Below are 23,834 nucleotides of genomic sequence, written 5' to 3' on the forward strand. Positions count from 1 at the left end.
AGTAAAAGTAAAAAGTATAGTGATTTAAAACTACTCCTAGAAGTATATTTTTTTCAAAAACTTACTCAAGTAAATGTAACAAATTAGTTAATAAGTTAATAAAATGTAGCTCGTTACTACCCACCTCTGTTGAAGAGCAGTAACATTTGATAAAAAGTACAGTCTCTAGCTGTGTTACAAATGAAATGGAAATCCAAGCGTATTGAATATAATCTTTGACTATGTCTATGACCATGAAGATGTAATTAGTCTTGAAAATCTCTGGTGAGATAAAGTCACCTGTTTTGAAACAGTCTTAACATTCTGTAAAACATGCAGCCACCTCTGCGCCCAACACTTATCCCCTCATTTTATAGAGTGACAGTCACAACACAGTCACATTGGTTTGTGGTTAGAATAACAAAAAGAAATGTACCATTTTCTCCTGCTTGAGGGACATACAGTCAGTAGGCACTCTATGAGGTAACTGCTTGTTAACGCAAATTGCCAGCTAATCTGAACAGTGAATAATGTGACTGCAGCTGAATACATTAAGTATGAAGACAAGAGGTCAAGAAGTTCACTTACTGCTTGACTAAAGATTAAAATCAGCAAGATGTGTGATATATGGAGATTCGCTGTTATTGCCACAGTAAAGTGTTAAAGACTTTACAGTGAATGAAGTGCGGTCTGTGGTAGCTCTATCTTTAAAACAAGGCTGTCAATGAGATAGATCAGAGGAAAACGACAAGGAAGGGGAGACAGGTGATAAGAGCTGAGTGTGAAACAGGGGAGTGAATGTGTGGCTGAAGAACCAGAATTAGTGATAACACCATACAGAAACCTGATCCCCTAATGAGAACCCCCGGCACCTTGTTAAACGTATGTCTCTAAGCATTTGTTTTTTCTGGAGAGAATACTGGGTCTTATCCACCAGCACGTAGGTATACCTAATACAGGGTTGACAGAGTGTATATTAAGGTCAAATAGGCCAACAAGAAGGGATAAGTAAGCCTTTAAATCAGCATCTGTTTATAAGAAGTAGAGTACTGCTTGATGAAGCAACAAAGCTCCATACAACCCTTTGCAGTGTGAGCTTTTGACCTGATGTTTGCAACCACAAATCCTAGTAATCCCTAAAGTGAAATTTGCATCTCACCGCCTGATTGTTTCTGACACCCTTCCCACTCTGCCTCTCCTAACACTTTAGTGCAATAAAAGTTCATGGTGAGTTAAAAAAAAAGTGCCAAACAGGTCCATTTCAGAGAATGATGCTTCACTGGTGCATCGTGGAAGGAGCACCGTATGTTGTTGGAGTTCACACAGTGGGTCTAAAGAGCATTCTGTGTTATATCTGAGTTCATTGCCAGTATCTTTTTTTATGTTGATGAAGTTGGGAAAGACAACGTCCTTCTTTTTCAAAGTCTACGGATATCCTCCCTGCTTTAGCCTTCTGGAGCAATCTTACTAGCATCTTACTAGATCTTAAAGGTCTGTCTCTTAAGGGGCAGATGAGGACTGACACAGGCATGTTGGCATCACAGGGTCTTTAAGGGATTCAAACTCAGGGAAAACAAACAAAGGCTAGCTAGCGACATATTTGCTTTTTGCGGTACAAGTCCAGAAATAAGGGATCAGGAGCAAGGCCACGGAAGCGCAGTTTGTTGTTATGCGACTAGAACTGAATCCAACAGAATCCAACATTTATAGTCTGTAATACCAGGCAATTTATTCCTTCTTATGTTTGTCTCCTTTATTTTGTTCTGTGTTTCCGAAGTTGAGTGAACTATGAAATACAGCCATATTACCCATATAAATGTCAAAATGAAAGGTGGAATTTTATTTTTTTTCCAATTTCTTTCCTAACCAACTTACATTTAACTTATCCATGAGATTGTTGTCCTCATCTGCAGTATGTTTCTATTTCCTCACTCTATTTTTGCTTGTGTTTATGTATCAAATACATTCCTCTGGGCCCAGTGTGTGTCTGTATGTATGCATGCATGACTGTTTATTTGTACCTTTGGGGGATATTTGTGAAAGATGAGACACTAATTTAATGGTGTTAGTCTGTAAATGTTTCTTTTGACTCTGGGGGCATTTATAGAAAAGGAAGCAGGCTCAGCAGGTTACTATTATGTTTTTATTAAATAGCTAATGTCCTCAACAAGAGGTTTTTTTTTTCTCCAATATCTTCCATTGACTTTGTTCACCCAGGATATGTAGAAAGGCTCAGCATCCTGGATAACTACGATAACTTGAAGAATTTTACATTAAAACTTTTAGCAACTTATTTATTATTTAGACATTGTAAATATCATCAGAATGTAAATCAAGTTATTTGTTTATATTGTCTTATATGTTTAAACCTTCATTATTCCGTCTTCTTTTTATATAACCCAGTTATTTGTCTTTTTTTGCTGGCTCTCCCAATATCAAGAAGTATTCACATGACCAAGATTGGATTAGTATGTCAGTATAATTACACTGTGATTTAAATTCAATTCTCTTTTCATATCGACTCGTTTGCCCGTAAACCACATTGTGGATAAAAGAGAGAGATATTGTCAGAGATTCAAGAAAAAAAAAATCAAAAGCTCACCTCAGAGAGAAAAGTAATCTCACAAAGATGAAAAAAGTTAGACAGACAAGATCAAAGTGATTTTTTAGATCAAACTTTTAAGCATGCTAGTATTTAGGATTAATCTTGCAAATATCTTGCCGAGTGGCCTCCTTTGTATGCTGAATATTTTACATTTTCCTTTGTATAAAGTGCCCTGATGTTTTTTTTGTATTATTATAATTCATTTCAGCCCCTCAGGTGGTCAACTTATCCAATTCCTCTCAAGAAATTCACCAGGTAATACGTAAAGTGACAGCATTGTTTCAGAGCATTCTCAGACTGTCATTACATTATATTTTTATAAACGCCCATTTATTTCTTTTTTTTGTGCTTACATCTTGAGAAATTGTCTAGATTGAGCTGTCTAGATGCTGCCTGCTGACAGATCTAATTACTATCAAGGCAGGTGGACTGTTATTAAAATGAAAATCTAAACATCCTTGATCCATGACACACTGTGTTTTTGTGCACGTCGGTGTGTATTTCCCTTTGTGTAACTATGGGTTCGACTGTGTATGCAAGAGTGATGGTTTTGTGTTGGCTGAAGTGTGTATGCGTGTGTGTTTTCTCTCTCTCCTGAAAAGAAAGTGAGTAAATTAAGGCAGTTTTTAGTGCCTGGAGCATGTGGATTCTCTTCATGCTGAATGAGTGGGTCTGCCCTTAATTGAGCCTCCATGAAAAACCTCCTCTTGTTCGCAGAAATGCTTGTGGGCATCAGCCTGCACCATGACCCAATCACTAAAGTATAATCCTGTGACTTTGAACCTCTTTCAAACTTTTATCACTGCCAGTCTAAAACTATGTATAGAGTTATATTAATGTGTGGGTCTATATTTAGCAGGCGTTTAAAAGCAGTATCCCTTACAGCAAGACACAGTGCGTGCATACACAAGACCTTTATCTATAGTGAAATAAAAAGGGTTGCCTGACACCTTTATCTTATGATACATCTATTTTTACTGCTAAAATAATAAAAAATAGAACCTGACTGATATATTGGCATGGCCAGTATTATTAGCTATTTTTAAGTTATCATCAACAAATGGACCTGTCCAGTTATCATTAAAATGTAGATATACATTTCCATTCCTCTGATCACTTCTGACCTCTTGTTTATAGAAATAGTGTCACCATTGCATAGCTTGTCCACCAGAGGGCGCTGATAAATTTATTTATTAACTGAAAATTTTGTAACCAAGTCGGTAAGGCTTTTGGGTTCTGTAATTTGTGATTTTTTTTTTTACTGATTTCTCCTGTAGAGAATCTAATGAAAATATTGTGGTACACATTGGTGCATTGTTAATTCGGTATACTTTTAGTTTATTAAGTCAAATGAATTGCTTGCATAACTGAGAGAGTGTTTTAGTCAGCTGAACATACTAAAATGTGAACTTTGTTCGCAGACAAGCATAAAATTTAACATATATGGAAAATAATGTTTCCAATAATAAGTGAATATATTCCAGTAAACGTCTTGGAGTTTTTGAAAATTGCGAAACCATAATGTTTAAAGGATCGTTTTCAAAATAATGTTACATGACAACAAATGTCGACTTATATACTGTCATTGGATTGGACTCGAGTATAAAAACACTATATACCAGCAATGGTCGATCTCGAGAGCTGTTGTCTATCATGCTTGTTACAGGAAGTGAGTGAAGCATCCATTTAGTGCCATCTATCATCATTACGTCTTTTAAGCATGATTGCGAGCCACCTACTGAAGCTAGCCGATGGTACGCTGCTTTGGCTAATGTCTGGGAACAAGACCGTTCCAGTTGGCTTTTCTCACTCCTTCATCATCTGCATGCTTCTCGTTTGTTTGGTGAATTCACCAGTTAAACGGTTCGTGTCGTGTCAGACAGCAGCTGCATGCTTGAGGGGAGTTTTCAAAGTAGAACATTTTCCATCTCTTCAGCGTAGACCAGGCGGCATTGGGAGTCGATTCCAGCAAGGCCAAAGCCATTTTTAAAAGCATTAGCGGCACTGTCTGAAGCGAGGCACGCTGTAGATTGTAACATATGACTGGCTGTCTTTCCCTTATGGGTCTTTCATGATATACTGTAAGTGTCAACATTCTTTATGTGACCATTTATGTTCGCCACACACATACAAAAACCCACACATGTACACTCAGTGCTCAGGTGGACAAAAAAAAAAGATCTTGAAAGTGAAGTGTAAGGAATCTTCAGTATGTGAGCAGGAAGTCTGGGACATTGTGTATGCATCAATTTAAATATATATATATAATATATATTTCCCTCACAGTGAGAAGAACTTGAAAGGATGCATGGCTCACACACTGGGATTCTCTCTGTTTCTCATTTATGTGCAAATACGCTGATGTTTCAACATTTCCACCCTAAATGATCAAAAAAAAAAAAAGCCTGAGCCAGTTAGGTGTGATAAGAAGACTTCCATCTGGCTCTTACAAAAGGCGCCAGCTGAGAGCAATAGCCTGCTTCAACAACATGAGATGCATTGTTGTGATAAAAGAGCCTCTTGAATACAGACTACACAGGCTCATCTGTGAGACGGTTTCTTTTAACTCCTTGTGAACGCCCTACTGCCCACACACATGCAGGCACGAACACGCTAAAACTCGAGGAAATGTGCTTAAAAAAAGTTGCCACAACACATGAACGCACGCACATACCACTGGTGTAATTGATCTTCAGTCTCGTATAACCAGCTGTCCCCATACTTGCACAATAAAACAACTTTTGCAGGTTGAATAAGTGGATTGATTCAATAGTGACAAAACTCAACACATTTCAAAAATCCACATTTAAAGCAAACTTAAGCTCTGCACTGTCTTGTCTGTGCTGATATGTGACAGGGTGCTTGAAGGATCCACATCAGTTTTCCCTCTGTGCGGCTTTTATTTCAGCATGTCCCTGTTCTCTCTTCCCCCACTCAATGGAGAGAGGATTACAGCGGCATCACTCAAACCATGTCTCTACTGAAATCCATCTATCAGCTCATTCCCTGAACAATATTTCTGTATTCCTCCCAAGTGGAAAGATCAAATATTTGGTATTGCGCAGTGAAACACATTCAAAGCCACTTCCACAATCCCTGGATGAGTTTTTTTTTCTCCTACAGCCAATTATTTTACATCAGATCAAAGGCATTTATTTGCCATTTAAAGTGGATAAGCTGATGGAAATGGGACTCTCCCATATGCACACAGAAGCGCACACACACAAAAAAGACACACATGAACAGATGTGTTTCCATGTTGGCACACTAACAGCTCCACTGGAACAGCTGCAGTATAAACACCATCCCCATGATCGCCTTTTCCCTGAAACTTCATTAAGGCCAACTTTTTACATCTCTCCCCTTTTCTTTTCACCCACCTTTCTACTTCTTCTCACTTCTCCACAGGTGTGTGTGGACAGGAGTGGTGAGGTTTCATCCCAGCATGCCTCTGGCACAGCAGCATCACAGGGCCACTGTGCCCACAGCAGGCTGGATCCTGGGTTTGGCTCTGTTTCTTGCTCTACAGGTAATTTTATTTCTGATCAAATAGACATTTTTTTCTTTACTTGGTAGAACTGCCCTGGGCTTTTTCTGTTCATATTAATTATTTATTTCCAATCTACTACTTTTGGCAGCCATGTTAATCACTTGACTCTAGGCACAAATCCACTCAAATTCTAACTCTGGCCAAGTATCAAAGAGAAGTGATGGTTTAGACTAGTTGTATGTTTTCTGCCTGTTTTGATATTTTATGTTGTTGTTTTCTTGTACGTTGTATATTACGGAACCAGAGTTATGGTTGCAACGTCAGTAAAGCTTTCCCCTTCTTGCATATGAACAATATTCAGTCTGCTGTGATAATTGTGGCAGATTTACCTCTCAGAAGCAGGTTTCTCATTTCTAGCCAGTGCCTACACTCAATTTTGTCAGCTAAAATGACAACAGAAACTGTAACCCCACAAGCTAATGTACTCAGTTAATGCTGTGCTCCCTGGAAGTGATGCTTGGTTACCACCATGTGTGAACCTATCGTGACTTCACCCATGTGGTTTGTGGATTTGTATTGTTGTATTAAATGAACATCATGCTGTATGAAAGAATTGTTGAAACTAGCGATTGAGACCGTAAATTCATTGGGAAGTTCATTTATTTACTGAGTTAATAAATCAAATGAGAAGTCTTGTCATTTTTACATAACACTGCATGGTATCGGTGAGTTATTGCAGCCCCTGGATCTGCTCCCTGCCATTACCTAGAATGCAGGTTGTTGGCTTCAATTCACAGACCAGGAAGCTCTATCCATATATAATGGACATATATATAAAACCACTTAACACATTTTTCTCTTCTAAAAAAAACCTGCAACCTTTTGAAATGCAGAGCACCGTTCTTCCTACAGCCCCATGAGGAATCCAAATCTTGACAGACCTGCTGTGCCTAGTTACGGTTGCTAAGCTATGATTGGACAATGTGCTGTTCAGGGAAATGGGTCTTTTGAACAGTAAATTACACCTGGGTAGTACTAGTAATTATATAATAATAACTGTAATAACTTTCTCAATCAAACATTTTTAATAAATCTAAAAATTCATATTCAACAAAATGTCATAAATACAGGACTTTCTCTGCAAAAGTTCTCTGCAATTTCTGCCAGAAATAAAACAAAGTACGATCTAGAAAATACTGAACTGTCACAAAATTTTTTGCAAATTACCCTAATTTGTAATGTGAAAATTGTTGTGTGTCTGTGTTGCAGCCAGTGAGAAAATCCTTCATATAAAGTATATTAGTGTCATCTTGTTTTGTTTCCCTCTGGGTTCTTTTCTTAGTCTTTACTCCATCATTCTGTAAACACAAGATATAAAGGACAAAAACAACTGGAAGCCCCTCCAAACCATGTGCAGTGTTTTTTGTTTCACGTTGTGTCTCTCTCCAGGGTGCCGCTTATACTGCTCCATCAGGAGACAACAAGCTGGTTCGTACCACCAGAGTGAGGAGACAGACCCCAGGGGGGGATCAGCCCCCCTCTGCTTCCTCAGCCAACCAGACACTGCGGGAGCAACCTGTAGTCTTTAACCACGTCTACAACATCAATGTACCATTGGAGTCTCTGTGCTCTGTTGACCTGGACGCCTCCGCACCACCTGACCCAGGTGATGGTGAGTGTTTTGGTTAAAACTGCCATCTTATCTACTGTCATGGAGGCACCAATTTAGACATCTTCCTTTTGATTCCAAGGTACCCGTGCTGAGTTGGGGTCCGGCCCTTCTATGGAGGGTCCGATGGATCCAAGCGGACCGACAGAATACACTGAGCAGACGCTGGACGCTGACAGCCAAGTAGGTGTAACATTTTATTTTTGTTTAATTAGTAGTAAAGCATAGGGAGGGATACAGTATTTAGAATGGCATTAAGAGAGATGTGAAGAGTGATTTAGGTAAACTGCCTCGTGGCACAGAAATGATTTTAAAGGACAAACATCTGTTTCATCACACATTGTCATTTACATGCTGAAACTCATGACTTGTTGTTTTACCCAGAATTATTCTACACTAAAAACCAAAACAAGGTACCCACTATTTTGATGTGGCTGTAAAAACGCTCAAGTTGGTAACTGATTTGGAAAAGGTTGCAGTATTAAATTATCTATGGAAGATTGTCAAACCACCAATGCATCATAATTAGGTATATATAATATAATTGGTGGCAGATTTCAAAACATACATGACAAACTAACAATAAATCCACTCTTACCTTGTCCCTCCATATGCTCAGCATGTTCTGAACAGTAATATTTTAGCCAACATTTGCTAAGTACACCACTTGAATTCTCACACATGACCCTACTGGGCTTGTTTTTTTTAGTGCTTGCGTTGGTTCGCACACATTAGAGCACCCACCGTTTGCTGTAGCTGTTGGGGAGAGGTGGATAATGCTGCATGAGAGGGTTTAAGATAGACATTTTGATACTTTTTCTCACACCAGGAAAACTGACTGTGGCCTCAGTTTCCCCAGACAGACTATAAATTTTTTTTTTGCCACTTTCAAAGCTTACAGGACTGTGTTTTATCCTTGAAAGATAGATTTTGAGTGAAGTATCGGTTTAAAATGAAAAAAATGTGCATTGTCCCATAATTGTGGAATCTATTGCTTTGTTATCCTCAGTTGATTTGCACGTCTTAAACAAACTTGTTCTTCAGGTAACATTCACTCACCGCATCAACATCCCAAAAGCTGCATGTGGTTGTCCGGGAACAACCACAATCCAGCAGCTTGCCACCAGAGTGGAGATGCTGGAGAGAGAAGTTTCCTTGCTCAGAGCTCAGTGCGGATCTGGATGCTGTGGCGAGAGCTCAGCCATGGGTGAGTGCTGTTTAACAGTGACAACAAAATATATCAATAAAGCTGCAGGATGTTGTGTTTTTATTTAAATAAGCTGTTTTACTTGCAGTATTTGCATAAAAAAAACCCTAATGGTATCAACCATTATGTTTTTAAAAACAAAGATATAAAGAACTGCAAGATGCACGCTGCCTCATATGTGGCAAAAAGAAAAAAAATAACTATTTATACTATAAGTAAAACAGGCAGAAAAAAACTGTTTATACCATAAATGAAGAGGAGAAAGACGGCAGCAGCATATTGATGCTGGAGGGTGACTTTTATTTCTGCTACACAGTCTCGGTCTAAAAGGTGTGGAGAAACCTTTGCTACTGGTAAAAATTTTGTTCACTATTCAGGAGATGCTGCCATTATAATATGAGGGGACTAAAATGGATAGAGTTATAGGATATATTATGGTTAAAGGATCAGCTCCATTGACACCATCACCCCATTCAAATATTTTCTGAAAACGCTCCATCTCTACGGTGAGAATATGATTATCTCCAGCAGACATGATCAGAATCAGAATGAGGAAGAAATGCTCAGCTAAGGGGGGACGGTGGCTGGATGGAAATGCACAGAATGAGACAGATTTTTATTGACATCTTCACTACTGTTTCTTCCGTCAAGGCTGTTGGAGCATGGGAACCAAGGTCGAAGGTTTTCCCATGATTTATGAATTGATTATTTCTTAAGAATATATCACTCTTTACCTAGGTTTCTTAGGGTTATTAGCATGTCTTATTAAAACAGAACTCCATACGTTTTATTTTGATGTTGAAGATTTTAGTTTATTATATTCTTTCACATCCATTACATGATGTGGAAATGTGTCTATTAGAACAACAATTTGTCTACTTTATAGAATCTTCTGTATTTTCACATGTCCTCACTCGTTTTATGTCAGAGTGATTATATGGAAGCATTTGACCGTCTTTACAGCAATTAACTGAAGTTATTAGTTAGTGCATGCAGTGGTAGGGAATAGCATTACACCAGATTACAGCAACAAATCCAGAGAAATACAGGAAATACAAAGTAATAGGAGTATTATTATTACCCCAAAACTGAACTCTACCCTTAGGTTTGATTGTATGGTAATCTTTTCATCTTTAAATCTAGCATAATTTTGTTATATAATTCTGTATATAATGTATGTACTTTTTTTTTACCCCAGGTCGTTTGGACTTTGTCCCAGGGTGCAGCGGCCATGGCAGCTTCAGCTTTGACCTGTGTGGCTGCATCTGTGAGGAAGGTTGGACTGGCAAAAACTGCTCTGAGCCTCGCTGCCCGGATGACTGCTCCGGCCAGGGGGTGTGCGTGGAAGGGGAGTGTGTGTGTGACCGTGACTTTGGAGGCGACAACTGTTCAGAGCCGCGGTGCCCTTCAGACTGCTCGGGTCGCGGGTTGTGTATCGACGGGGAGTGTGTGTGCGAAGAGTCCTTCACCGGCGATGACTGCATGGTCGGAAGGTGTCTCAATGACTGCTCGGACCAGGGCCTGTGCATCAACGGGACGTGCCAGTGCCGGCCCGGGTATGTGGGAGAGGACTGCTCGCTGGTCTACTGTGCCAACAACTGCAGCAAGAAGGGAGTCTGCAAGGATGGATTCTGTTCCTGCCAGGATGGCTTTGCGGGAGATGACTGCAACTCCGGTAGGCTTTTAAAACCTCCTGTCAGTTTGATCCCCTTCACCGTTGTCAAGTACAAAAAGTAGTTTGTCTGACATTTGTAGTTCAATTCCCAGAAGCAGAAACTCTGGGCAAGGAAGATGTCCTCAGTTAACACTTGCTGTCAGTGTGACCAGGACCAAGTAACTCAGAGCCGAAATCCAGCCTAAACAGATTTCAGACAGTTCACTATGAATTCTTGAGCAGGAACAAGTTTTTTTTTTTCAGATTGGAGCTGCAGCGTTAGATGGAGTGCCTCCATTGCCGAGATTGATTTACTGTAATGTGGGCACATTTTCTGTTCATGAATTGCTGGCACTATCACTGAGGTTCCAGATTATAGTGAGTATCTTTAGAAAAGGCGTCTTGATGTCTCTTTATCTGGTTTACTTACAGTGTGGGAGTAATTCTTCAAAAAAAGAAAAAAGAAGTTGTTTGCCACTTGATAAATAAGACTACAGTAAGATATTTTCCCTTAAGCTTCTCTTTAAGTTCGAAAATCTAGCTTTGGATGCTCTTACACTTTTAAATGTAATCAATATGTGACATTCAGTACAATGATGTTTGGAGTTTATTTTTAGCTGCGACCAGCAGCTCTGTAGCTCACTGTGTCTGTTGGTTGTTCAGTCCACAAACATTTCCCCACCTATCGTCAGCCACAAAGTCGGCCTTCGGAGGCTGAAATTTGGCATTCTGTTGATGCCTGAAGGCATAGATGCACGTGTGTATGTGGTTGCAGCTATTGCAAATTCACGCTTGTTATAGAGATATTTGTATTCACACAATCTGTCAAACATATACAACAAACATACAGTTAGGGCTGCAACTTATTTTTAAATTCCCCAGTGCCCTAAATTATCTGATCAGCAGTACATTTTACAGTCATATAAAACTGATATGCATGACATAAAAGTAAAACAATGATCAAATATGTGTGTAATGTTCTAACTAATTGATTAAACAACCAATTATTTCTGCGCTAAATACAATATATAATAGAAACTTAACGCATATGGAAGGACCCAGTACAGCAGATATTGGAACTAATGTGCCATGGAGTGCTTCGAGTTTACAGCCAGATAAAGGCTACAGCAGGGGATTTACTTTATCAGCACACCTTTAACAAAAATAAAGGAAGTAATTAATTCAACCACCTAGTGTAGTGTCTACATAGGAAATAAATTACTATGATGCTCCATAACACATTTGCCTACCTGAGCCCTACAGAGTGGGTAGCTATATCTGATTTGTTTATAAATGTATAAATGCAAAGCTTTCAATCTCTCTGCTCTAGCAATTAGCTCTCAGCCCCATCATTTTTAGTATACGTGCAGCCCAGAGAAAAAAAGCCCCTCTGTGCTTCAAACGCAGTCGGCGGGGCCGCGTGACTTGCCGGACAGCAGAAGGTGTAACAACATTAATTTGTCAAAAGTCACATTCATCCGGGGAGAGAACTGTCACATTAGCTGCAGCTGAGACAGTTTCTGAGTCATGCTTGCCTCTGTTCAAACCAAGCTCTCCACGCCAAAATATCAGATTCTCCTCTGCCATTTGAGGCAGCTGCCAACAAAGTGAAGGATGGGGACAGACACGAGCGCGAGCAATAGAAAGACAGTGACGGCAAATCATATTACTAAGGCTGATTCCTACTCGCTGCCTTCCCATTTAATGCCTATACCAAGTGAGGGAGTCCGAATTGCTTATTTTCTTTGCAATTAGAGGCAAAGATAGCCAGTGCTTGTAGGGCGTAGTTTTCTGAATACGAAACGAAGCAGTTCAATTACCAGAGACCTGTAGGGTGACAGGCTTAAGTGCTTCATGTTATCAAAAGCTGAAGAAAGCGGGATGTATTTTTGCTTCCATTATGGTGGCCTATATTTTCCCACTATGAGAAATAATGAAGGCTGTTGAATTTAAATGGGATGTTTCAGGCACGGGATAGGATACAGTATATCTTTACATGAAAATATATATCCACCCACAAAGCAGAGATCAACTTGTGCTGAAGAGTGGCATTTAATCTTGACGGCAGAGGAATTCTGCGATCATTTTCAATGAGTCCTGATGCTGCAGTGGCGATGACATTCTCACATTGTTGACATCCTCTGAGTGTGGCAGTGGTGACAACTGACATTTACATTTCTCACCATAGCTTCCCTTAAGCCGATTTGATTACCTTACTTTATGGACTTATTCTGCATCAATCGAGTTTGACTAGAGAGAACAGCTTATATATATATATTATAGCAGGTCAGTCAGTAGTAGAAGCCTATCATATAAAGGAGCCTTTTTTAATCAGTTATATTATTAGACAGATTAAACTATGATGATAAAGGGCTATGACACATGTGACAGTCCATCTCATTGAACAATTAAGCACAAATCTAAATCTGTGTGCCATTATAGTCTGCCTCAGCAGCGTTTGGACACATATCGTTATCATGGTTGTGACTGAAACTGTGTTGTAGCTTGCGACAAAAGTCCTTGAATATCCAGAACCATTCTCCTGCACTGAATAGAAATTGATTCTCTTTTTTCCTGTATGACAAAGCATCTTTGACAGTGTGTATTTTGGAGCTGCCTTTTTACCAACCAAAGGAGACGTGAATATGGGTCTGATCTTTTAGCAAATGTCTAGTGTGCTCCTCCTTTATTTTGGACACTTAAGCAGAGTGTAGGATAAGGAACCAAATTTGCATTTCAGCATTGGAAACCCCACAGGCCTTTTTAACTCATTTACTTTTCACCAATAATTAAACATTTAGTAATAACAGGGGGCGTGGATTGACTGAGCAATCCTTTTGGATATATTTTACAGTAGCTCTACACTAAGAGCACAACTCCAGTATGCACGGAGGAGTCTTTGCATGAATAAGTTAATAGCTGTTTAATTTAAGCTGGTAACATGATGTAATGTAATCCAAACAAACTGATGCTATGAGATGCTGATATTTGATATCCAACTTGAAAAGCCTAGCAAGCAAGATCTAACTGATTAACTACAGTCTCGGTTGACAAACATGTTTTAGTTCTTAACCCATATGAATACCACAAAGTTATTATCAGTATTACATAGTAATACAAGAACAGCACACAAAAGAGCACAATAACAAACTTTAACCTTTACTCTTTAATAATAAACACTATAACTACTATAATATGTCCCATAGATATTCAAGACTGCTTAACATATCAGCTGTATTAAGGCGTATATACTAATACTTATATATATTTATTTCCCATACTTTTTGACAGACTTTTAGTATTTGGTCATTGCAATATTTTTATATATTCATATCCTATGCTGTTCCTGTGGTTATATTCCCTTTTTGCTATCTGAATTTTATTTGAAGATAGCTGATTTATCTTCTCATATCTTATCAGTGTTGCCAGCTTTATGAAACCTGTTATCCAGAATAACCACTGCTAGACTTTGTAAAGCCAGGTAATCTGGCCTGACTAATATTATATATAGGCCCATGGTTGGCTTGTAACTAGGTTGTGTTAACCCAAACAAAATACATTTCCTATTACACACAAACCCTAAAATATTGTATTTCACACTAAAAGTTTCAGTTCAGTCACTTAAGGAAATTAACAAGAGAAATGCCATTACATTAAGTTGCCTGAAGGTAAGTTAGTCCTTTGATGATGCACTGACCTCCGTTGTCAGCTGGAGTTTTACCTTTTTGAGTTTTTAGTTCAGTAGATACTGCTGTATCTGCCTATGATAGCATACTGATTAGACCTAATGAGACTTAAAGACTCTAGGCAAGATTCTTGAATAACCTTCAGCAAGTTGGCCTTTTGAAACGAACCTTGGGAAAGTTACATGCCTAAGAAATGGTTTCATAGCTTACCATAAATCTTGAAGACAAAAACATTCAGCATTTGAATCATTCTGCAAAATCTTTTTAAGCATTTTAACACAACTAGTTGTGAGATATTGTTTCTAATGTTATACAGCATGTACACGGCTTCTATCTGGGTGAAGTCATGAAGTTCTTAAAACTGTCTGTCATCCTGAAACCTTGTAGAAAACCCAAGAACAAAATGAGCTCTTCCACTCCACCTTTTTTTTTTTTTGGGGGGGGGGTCTTTAGGGGGAGATAGAGATAGCAGTTCAACAATATATGCCACATAGGCATACATAGGCATACATAAGCATACTTGAGTAATTTGTTAACCAGCTACACCCTCTGAAAGACAGTAATGTCGGCCAAGCCGGAGCCATACTGGTAGAGTTTACTGAAATTAGAATAAGAAAGGAAAACAAGGAGATGAAGTCAGGAACTGAAAACTGCTGCTGATGTTGGACACTGGCCTAATCGCAAAGGTCACAGACTCTCTTGATGCTCGGCAATTGAGAAATGTTGATAGAATGTCAGGTTGAACCAGTCCTAGGGGACAAATTCAATAGAGCAACAATATATTTGCATTCAAATTAACTGCTTGTTCATGACCTTTCACATAGCAACAGCAGCAACAACAAGGTGAGATACTCACTGCTTTTCTGTCTTTAGGAAAAAGTTTCAGATATGAGCTCTTAACATCGTTGACTAACTTTTCAGAGGAACCTTTTCTTAAGTGCTTATCTGAGAGTTTGGCCTTCACTTTCTATAGGTGTTAGTGTCTTTACTTTCAAGCAGCTCATCTGTTCACCCTCCTGCATGACCTCATTCAGTCACTCTTCTATCCCATGGATTATCGCTCCTTTGTTTGATTTGCTATTTCCTTCAGAATATGTGTCAAAGCAGAACCTAATTGCTGGAATAAATCAAGTGAATGCTGCAGGAATTGTCCCCAGTGCAGGTTCGCTGTTTCAAAATGAGCAAACTATTGTACAGCATGTGCACATCTGTTGAGTGTGTGCCGACGGACCTGAAGCGGCTAGTAGAGTGTCCAAAGGTTCCCCCAAGGAGGACTCAGGCTGTGCTGTAGAGTCCTGTATCACAGGAGGTAGAGATGATGAGGGGTTTAGAGGTTGTTTGTCACACCATCACACTCATTGCTCTTTTACTCCTCTCTCTGTCTCTCCTTTTCTCTTTTATCCTTATTCTCTCTCATTTTACTGTCTTTCTATGTTAGTCATTCTCTCCTGTCTTCTATCCACTGTCAAAAAACAGTTCCTACCTTCCTCTCCTCCTTTGTGTCCTTCGCCTGTCTCCCTTCCTCCTCGTTGTTTTTGGCAGTGGGAGCTGTAAACACATCTCAACAACTCCACATTTACATTCAACACCACCTCTGAAGCTTATGGCTTGACTATCTCCACTTCAGCCCAAATGAATGACAGTGCTTCTCCCTCTCATGTTAACACTCAGCCTCTTGTTGCCACAAGCGCTGGCTTCTTTTACTGGCTGTTATGCACATTCACAGTGCACTCTAGGCTGTTGCATTGTTTTAAAGAGACTGTTTTTAGTAAGCGAGATAAAGTGCCAAATGTAACGATGTTGTGTGCATTGGCAGTAGTTACAAGCACTTTGGTTTGGGTAGTTCTGCTATTTACTCTACTCACATTGACCCTGCAGTGAATGAAAGAGTAAACAGCAAACATATGAGGCACTCATAACTGTAATTTTATAGTGGCCTCATGTTACAGAGGGGAGGTATTTTGATATTGATATATAAATATATAGATTTGATGACAGGCTGATGTTGCCTAGCCACCTGGACTCCTGCATTATATAATATTTGCAGATACTGTATGTGTGACCTAGGTTCCTCTCTCCATTTGTGTTGAATAAACATTAAATATGTATATAATAAAGATTTGGGCTTGTGAGGTGACTACAACACAATCCAAACCTGTGATTCCCAGCCGTTATTGCACTATTGGACCATTTTATGTTAAAGATAATTAACAACTGCTTACAACTCAATGCCACTGGCAGTCGTTTTCTATATCATGCAGCTATATTTTAGCTTTTGCAGTATTTAGCCAAAAATGAGTTGATACACCTAACCTAAAATTCAGCCCTTTGCCAGCTTACACACACGTACAGAAGTCATAACAGTTATAATTTCTCCAGTCAGTTTATCTTGAGGAAAGATATCCCACCTACAAGTAAATCTGATTGGATAAACTCTGCTTCATCTAGCTCACCAAAAACATGAATTTTTTTTTGGTCTCAACAGTGGCACCGGCCATGAACCTGAAGGTACGAGGTGTGACGGATCGCACTATTGACCTTGAGTGGGAGGGGTCAGTTGTGCTGACAGATTTCTTAATCACCTACACACCAAGCAGCGCCGGCGGTAAGTACAGAGCTGTGCTGGTCTTTCAAAGCAAGGTTGCAATATAAGCTTCGATTGATTCAAAATGTCTTGAAAGCTTTTTTTTTTTTTTTTAAGTGAATCCACATATCAGTGCATCTTTTCACCTGTCTCTCTGTCAGGTGTGCAACTAGAGATAAGGATTCCAGGCAACATCACCACCTGCACTATCTCAGGCCTGGAGGCAGGCATAGAGTACAACATCAACGTGTTCGCTGTCATTAACAACAGTATCAGCGTTCCTGCCAGCATCACCGTTTCGACCTGTAAGTGCAGTCCTCTGGGTTGTTTTGACAAAATGTTCTCATGGGACCCTAATGGATATTCTGCTGAAGCCATGTTTGGTCCAGAACTGAATAAAAATGTAATACCTCAGTTCAGTACCTCATAAAATGTTATGTGTCTCAAACAGTGCATTCTCACATGGACACAGCCATTCATGCGGATGCACATACTGTCTGTCACTTTTTTTTTTTTTTTGGTTAAATCCCCCCAAGATGTTTCTCAGTGTCAATAGAGTGAGAATGCCACCTGCTCCTCTGTGCCAACTGGTTGTGATTCCTATCTGTAACACCTGCTTGGTGTCACTCACACTCCAATAAACACAAACACAAATATGAACAGCTTATGAATGTGTCCCTCCTGGTCAGTGTTAATGCCAGGTCATCGGACCTGACAGAGAAGCATACTAGTTGCTTCCATGCTTCTCAGAAGTACGCAAGCTCACCGACCCCTTTAATAAGTAATAGCCTATTTCCAATCAGAATATTGTATCCACTCTACATCGGTTGGCTTCATACAGTGTGTTGCCATTAGGTCAGTCTTGGCTGATGAAATTATCCTCTATTTCACAGATAAGTGAATTTAATTTCAGTGATTGCAGAATTCAGTGTAATAAAGTCAATTTAGGGCAATTAAGCTTGATGCAGCCATTTTTCAGTGATTATATGATTTATTGGGTTGTCTTTGCTAAACTTAATTATGAAATGTAGTATTTGATTATCTAGAAAATATTTATGAGGACAAAGTTGCCTGTGAAAAAAGTAATTTTAGCATTTTACTAAATCAAAGTATGGGCTATTTGTTTTAAACCTAGGCACTAATCTTGTAAGGGTTTTATATATAACTGTCATGGATACGGTTGAAATAACTGCATATCCAAGCTGAAAAAAGCCTTTTCATTGTGTCTTATGAAACAGGTGTTCACATTTTAAATCTTTTTGAAAATAAATATGACATCTTTTGATTAATAACAGTGTTGAAAATCATGTACAATTGATAGGTTTAGTGCAGCATTCCTCATGATCGAAAGAAAGAAAATGAAGACTGCGACAACAGAACAGAAAAATAAGCGTACAAGAGAAAGGTTCAGCATTGGACACCTTCAGCATGAGATGGAGTAGTGATTTATGGGCTGTGTGGGTCACTGAAGAACAATAATACGTCTCTGGCTACCTCTCCAGATCTCTCCAATCCGGATGGTTTAGTCTTCAAATCAATCACAGAGACGTCAGTGGAGGTCCAGTGGCAACCATTCTACTATTCCTTCGATGGATGGGAGATCAGCTTCATCCCCAAGGTAGAGTAAAGCTGTGTGAACATTCAGTGTAAGTGTTCGCTGTCAGTCCCAAAGTGACACTGCACTACAGCATGATCAAGTTCACTGTCCTTGTGTGTGAGGACAGACTTGCCCACTTCTCACACACACACACACACACATACAGTTTTATTTATTTATTTTTCATTTTGCTATATAAATGTTCTTTATTGAAAATAATTATTCTCAAGTCACAGCAGTGCCAATGTCCAAATGTCTTTGAATTTCTGTGCGAAAATACTGTGCATTTTCTTGGGGGTTTGTTCAACTTGAAGCCCATACCAAATTACACAAGCGGATTATCTTAAACTTATTGGCTATTAGATGGATGATCCATTAAACCCTTTTCCAGATTAACCCTTTGTTAAACCATAGCCGGGCCAGGTCCAAAGCCTGAAACCAAAACATTTCTCTTCCTAATTCCCACTGTAAACTCAGGTACTCTCGGCAGTCTAATCTTGTGCCCTCTCACAGTAATTGGTTTTCTCCTTTAAGGCGTTCTCATGGGGAGATATCCCTTGGTCCGGCCAGACTTCAAGCCTCAAATCTGATGTTAAAATGCTTTTTTGTGTGTGTTTATTTCAAGCCCTTTTAAGGATGGGACCTTCCTGAATGGAAAAAGAGCAGTAGGCTTCTTAATTTCATTTCATTGCTTTTAGCTCTCCCTTTTCTCTCTTTCTATCCAATCTTCCATGTCTCTCTTCTTCTTGCACTTTCCATTCCCCCACCCTTCCCTCCTAATCTCATGCTTTTACTTTTAATTCATCACCTCTCGGTCAGGATCTCCAACCCTTTCCTCTCTACCCCAAAGGTACCCCTCCATTCCTTTCTTTATTTCACCTTCACCTCTCTATTCCCCTTTCAGTATATGTTCTTCCCTCTATCTTTCCTCGCTTTTCCCTCACTTGCTTCAGCCACAGGGGAAATCATATTATGAGTTGGCAGTCCCACCCCCTGTGGATTTAATCCAGCAATGGGGATTGTGAATTTTGACAATCTCGTAATGGAAGCAGGCATGAAAGCTTTGGCCTATACGAACAAACGCAGAACACACTACTCTCTAAAAAGGAAACAGAGAGTGAGAGAGAGAGGAAGACTGAGATTCGAGACCTGGTGGTTAATACTATTAGAAATAGCTACAGTTTATATCTGACATTCTAATAAAATACCATACTGCCAGTGTTTTTGTAGCACGTACCTGTCACTCCATTGCACATTGTACTTTGGGCTTGTCTTAATAAATCGATAAAGCTGTAAAGCAATGTGAATCAATCCTTCACTCCTGGGAAGAGGAGACAGTACCAGCCAAATTCCACAAACAAATCAAATCAAATCTCTCTTGATCATTTGAGCCTCTGAAGCTGCATTTTGTTGAAAAAATCAGGCGATTAAGTGAGAGGAAACCCCCCTTGCATTCCAAACAGCCTGTAATACATATACATTATATATTGGTTCAAAAAATGTAAACTCAAATTACAAAAACATACAATATTTTCTTACTTACCTCTAGTATTATCTAGTTCTGTTTGCCCTGATTCTGAGATGTCTGCCTTTCTGATACCACCACAGTACAAAGGAAGTGAGTGGAATTACATTTTTGGTTCCCACAGCATTAAAAAATATAATTTAAAATATTCAACAACAATGTATTTTTCCCAAAACGATGACCCTTTTACTCATGATAATCCACAGACCATACTGGCAATAGTTTTGCTACTGAAGAAATAATCAACATTATATTAAATCAGTTGAGATTGGGGATCCCGGTATTGTCTATTTAAATGCATTATGAAGGGTGGCAAGAGAAGGCATTGCATGAAGAAAATCAAATGACACAACCATAATGTTTTCTCTTTGTTTTCATTAATACCAGCATCTCACTCATATCCACATTTTCCCCATTCTCTGTTTTGGCAATGTGCTTTATTATAATGTATTCAAATAATTAGTGCATTTATTATTCCTGTGTATATGTATTTGGTTTTAGCATGTGGTTGCTTGGCTAAAAACAAGATAGAAAAACCTTTGCTTTCCTACTTAACAACATTTAAGCTTTACAATTATTATTTTGGAGACAAAGTAGTGATGACAAATGTGATGCATTTGCTTTTTTTGTAAATGTATTAAGATATGAATCATTAATGTGATACATTTCAAATCTAATATTATATTGCTTTCTATGAATAATAGGATTATTACTACCACCTCTTGCCACTTTTTCTGATATAAAAAGAGCTGTTTAACCTGAAAAACTAAATTACCCTAATAAGTAACCAAGAAGCATGAATGGGCAATCAAACAGTCCTATATTCATGTCACTTCAAAAAACTTAAAGTGATAAAGATGCCTTGTTCCTCATTTAAGCAACCTTGTCGGCAGAAAGAATGATGACTAATTATGAGCAAACTGACACAGGAGATGGGAGTGGGATATACTGTTATGGTAGTTCATTTTGTATAATTTAACATTGCCTTCATTTAACTATATTATTATTGAGATTGAACACCAATTGTTATTGGAACATTACCATTGTATGTTACTGCCCACCCTAGTAATTTAGTTGAGGTGATTAAATGGATTACATCTCTAATTACAGTTTTAATTCAGGAAAGTAGCAAGCTGTTATATGTTCTGTTTTAATACGCCTTCATAGCGCAGGCTTTTGGGGATCTTGGAGCAGCAGTAGGTGTAACATCTGTCTGTGACACTGGCTCTCTCAGAACAGCTGGGAATAGCAGGGGCTCCATATGGATGAGTGACAGGCCTTTGGAAATGTACGGAGTGCTGGCTCTGCAGAATATAGCCTGAAAAATATCACTGTAGCACACATAGCCATTTTTGCAAATCAACACCATTTGGGAATTTAATGTGCTAAACCAGCCAAAAGTTTACAAATAAGTTAAAAGAAAATGCCAGAAAATATACAGAAAATCTACTGCATATAATTTAACTGCATGAGTCACTGTTTATGTCTTACTGTTGGGGATAGTCTTTTATCTGCCAGATCTCTTATCTCCACTGAGAGAAGAAGTTTAAGCCACACACAGCTGACATTTACTCAAAATATGCAAACAATGTTCAACAGACATGAGTCCCAGTCTGTTTTTTTTTTTTCATAACTTCTGTCTCTGTATTTTTCCTAGGACAATGATGGAGGGATGACTGCCCAGCTGCCCAGCACCATCACTTCCTTTGTGCAGACTGGTTTGAGACCTGGGGAGGAATACACTGTTAACCTGGTGGCACTCCGAGACCAGGGTCGAAGCCAGCCAGTCACTGCTACTCTCACAACATGTATGTATTAATTGTAAACTGTAAAGATGCACCTTGACATTGGACATGCTCATTAGTCATATAAATTGTTAAAATGAAAATATATTCACCTCTCTGTCTAATTACAAGATTACAAGTCTATTATAGGAAGTTCTTGATTAGAATGCCTATATACCTTTTTTCACTCTTCCTTTGTCCTTCTGTAATGCATTGCACATACATAACTAAAAGGCGCTATAAATGACTGTTATGGTATAGCCAAAATATAAGATAAATGACTGTTATGGTATAGCCAAAATATAAGATAAATGTCTTAATGTCTAATGTCTTGTTACTCTGAGCAATGGGGTCCAAAATAGAACACTTTCGGTTATTTTAGATTTTTGTTTTTGTGTTTTTGTGTATCCTCTTCTCGCTGGTTTGAAGTGGGTGTTTTTTAGTTGGAGAAAGGTGATGTCATCTACTTTGGCGCATCAATCAGGATTTAACAATATTTTAATCAAAATGTGATTACAGTGGTTTGTGTTGCCAGGCCACTGTCAATCAAACCACATCCACACAGTCCTGATGAAACACTTAAACTCAAATTTTAACGGTGTTTAACTCTTAATAATCAAGAAAATAGAATCAACTTTAACCTTGATTATTACTCATTTAGTTATAAAAAGTTAATGCAATACAGGAATACTTAAGATTTGAAACCAAGTTTTCAGTCAATTTGTAGGCTGAGGAGGAAGCATACAGCAAACCAGTCACTGCTATTTTTAAACACATACATATACTATATAATAAAAAAAGGTAATTTTATATTTATAATAAATGTGAGTAGCACTGCAAGTAACAATTCAGCTAAACCTAAAGTGACATCTTAAAGTTGCTAGTTTTGTCCAACCAACAGTCCAAAACCCAAAGATGTTAAATTTACAATGACTTACATAACAGAGAAAAACAGTAAGTCCTCATATTTGAAAAGCTGGGCGAAGCAAATGTTTTGTACTTTTGCTTGATTAAAAGCTTAAATGATTAAGTGATTATTATAACTGTTGGCAATTAATTTTCTTTCAATGACTCAGTAAATCAACTTATCATTTCAATAACAAATGTAGCATGGTTTTCCATGCACTTTCAACACTGCCACACATACACACACCTAAACACACACAGTCTAAATACCCTGGGATAAGCAGTGAGTGTCACCTTGATATATTTGTTGGTGTGCCACCATTTATGTCCCTGATGTAAACCTCACTGAGGTATTACCCCCACTCCTCACCCAGCTGACACTACTTGGACAGCTGTAATAGATCCAATTCAAACCTCGTCCATAACAATTCAGACTCTGATGTATACAGTCAAAACACCATCAATAGCCTGTCAAGTCTTTGTTCATTTTGTGGGTTGTAATTAAGTATCGATTAATAATTCATGGCACTCATTAATTTTTCATGGCGGCCCACTGTAGGACATCTTATTGGATAAAGAAAGAGGAAAAGACAAATTTGAAGTTACTCAATTATTCATAACAAAGATTTATCCTCCCTCGGAGATGGAGGGAACTCAATGAGGAGTCAGAGGGAAACCAGAGGGAGAGGACAGCTGATGGGGGAACTGGTTCTCAGCAACTGTCTTCCTCAGGATGTTTTATTGGAGGAGACTCAAGGGGCCAATTTCTAATATATCAAGGATCAGGGTGGACCGGCAATATGTCAAGCCTGAGTCTGGGACTTATTTAGATCTCAAAAGCTTAAGGAAAGACTTTCAAGGAGAGTATGGTTCTGTGTCGCTCACTATGTGAAATGTGTCATTTACATAAGTTCCCCCTAAGGCCATCAGTAGAGAATAATTATGCTATCACAGCATAGTGTGCTGCTTTCTGCTTAAAACATATAGGCTGAACTGAGCACTGTGTTGTGCTATTTTGGTTGGTTGCTCAACATTAAATTATGTTTATGACCTTTTTTTAACTTTATTGGATAATTATTTAAATTATTCATCATAAAATGTGCATAAAATGTGTTTAAGTTGGAGCTTTGAGTCCCATTTAGCTGCAG

General features: G+C 38.7%; 1 protein-coding gene across 1 annotated transcript in view; it reads left to right on the forward strand.

Annotated features, from left to right (window-relative positions):
• The first annotated feature begins 6,009 nt into the window (after positions 1 to 6,009).
• Positions 6,010 to 23,834, forward strand: part of tnr (tenascin R (restrictin, janusin)) — a 65,151-nt gene continuing 47,326 nt past the window's right edge. The window contains exons 1-9 of the mRNA XM_035671497.1: positions 6,010 to 6,113; positions 7,524 to 7,746; positions 7,826 to 7,926; positions 8,788 to 8,950; positions 10,149 to 10,625; positions 16,776 to 16,895; positions 17,036 to 17,179; positions 18,377 to 18,492; positions 21,654 to 21,804. Coding sequence (XP_035527390.1) covers positions 6,030 to 6,113; positions 7,524 to 7,746; positions 7,826 to 7,926; positions 8,788 to 8,950; positions 10,149 to 10,625; positions 16,776 to 16,895; positions 17,036 to 17,179; positions 18,377 to 18,492; positions 21,654 to 21,804 — 1,579 coding nt within the window. The 5' untranslated portion in view covers positions 6,010 to 6,029. The remainder of the gene's footprint in view (positions 6,114 to 7,523; positions 7,747 to 7,825; positions 7,927 to 8,787; positions 8,951 to 10,148; positions 10,626 to 16,775; positions 16,896 to 17,035; positions 17,180 to 18,376; positions 18,493 to 21,653; positions 21,805 to 23,834) is intronic.

The sequence above is a fragment of the Morone saxatilis genome, unplaced genomic scaffold, assembly GCF_004916995.1.
Source record: "Morone saxatilis isolate NCDOM2014 unplaced genomic scaffold, NCSU_SB_2.0 Contig23, whole genome shotgun sequence".
In the NCBI taxonomy this organism is placed as follows: Eukaryota; Metazoa; Chordata; class Actinopteri; family Moronidae; genus Morone; species Morone saxatilis.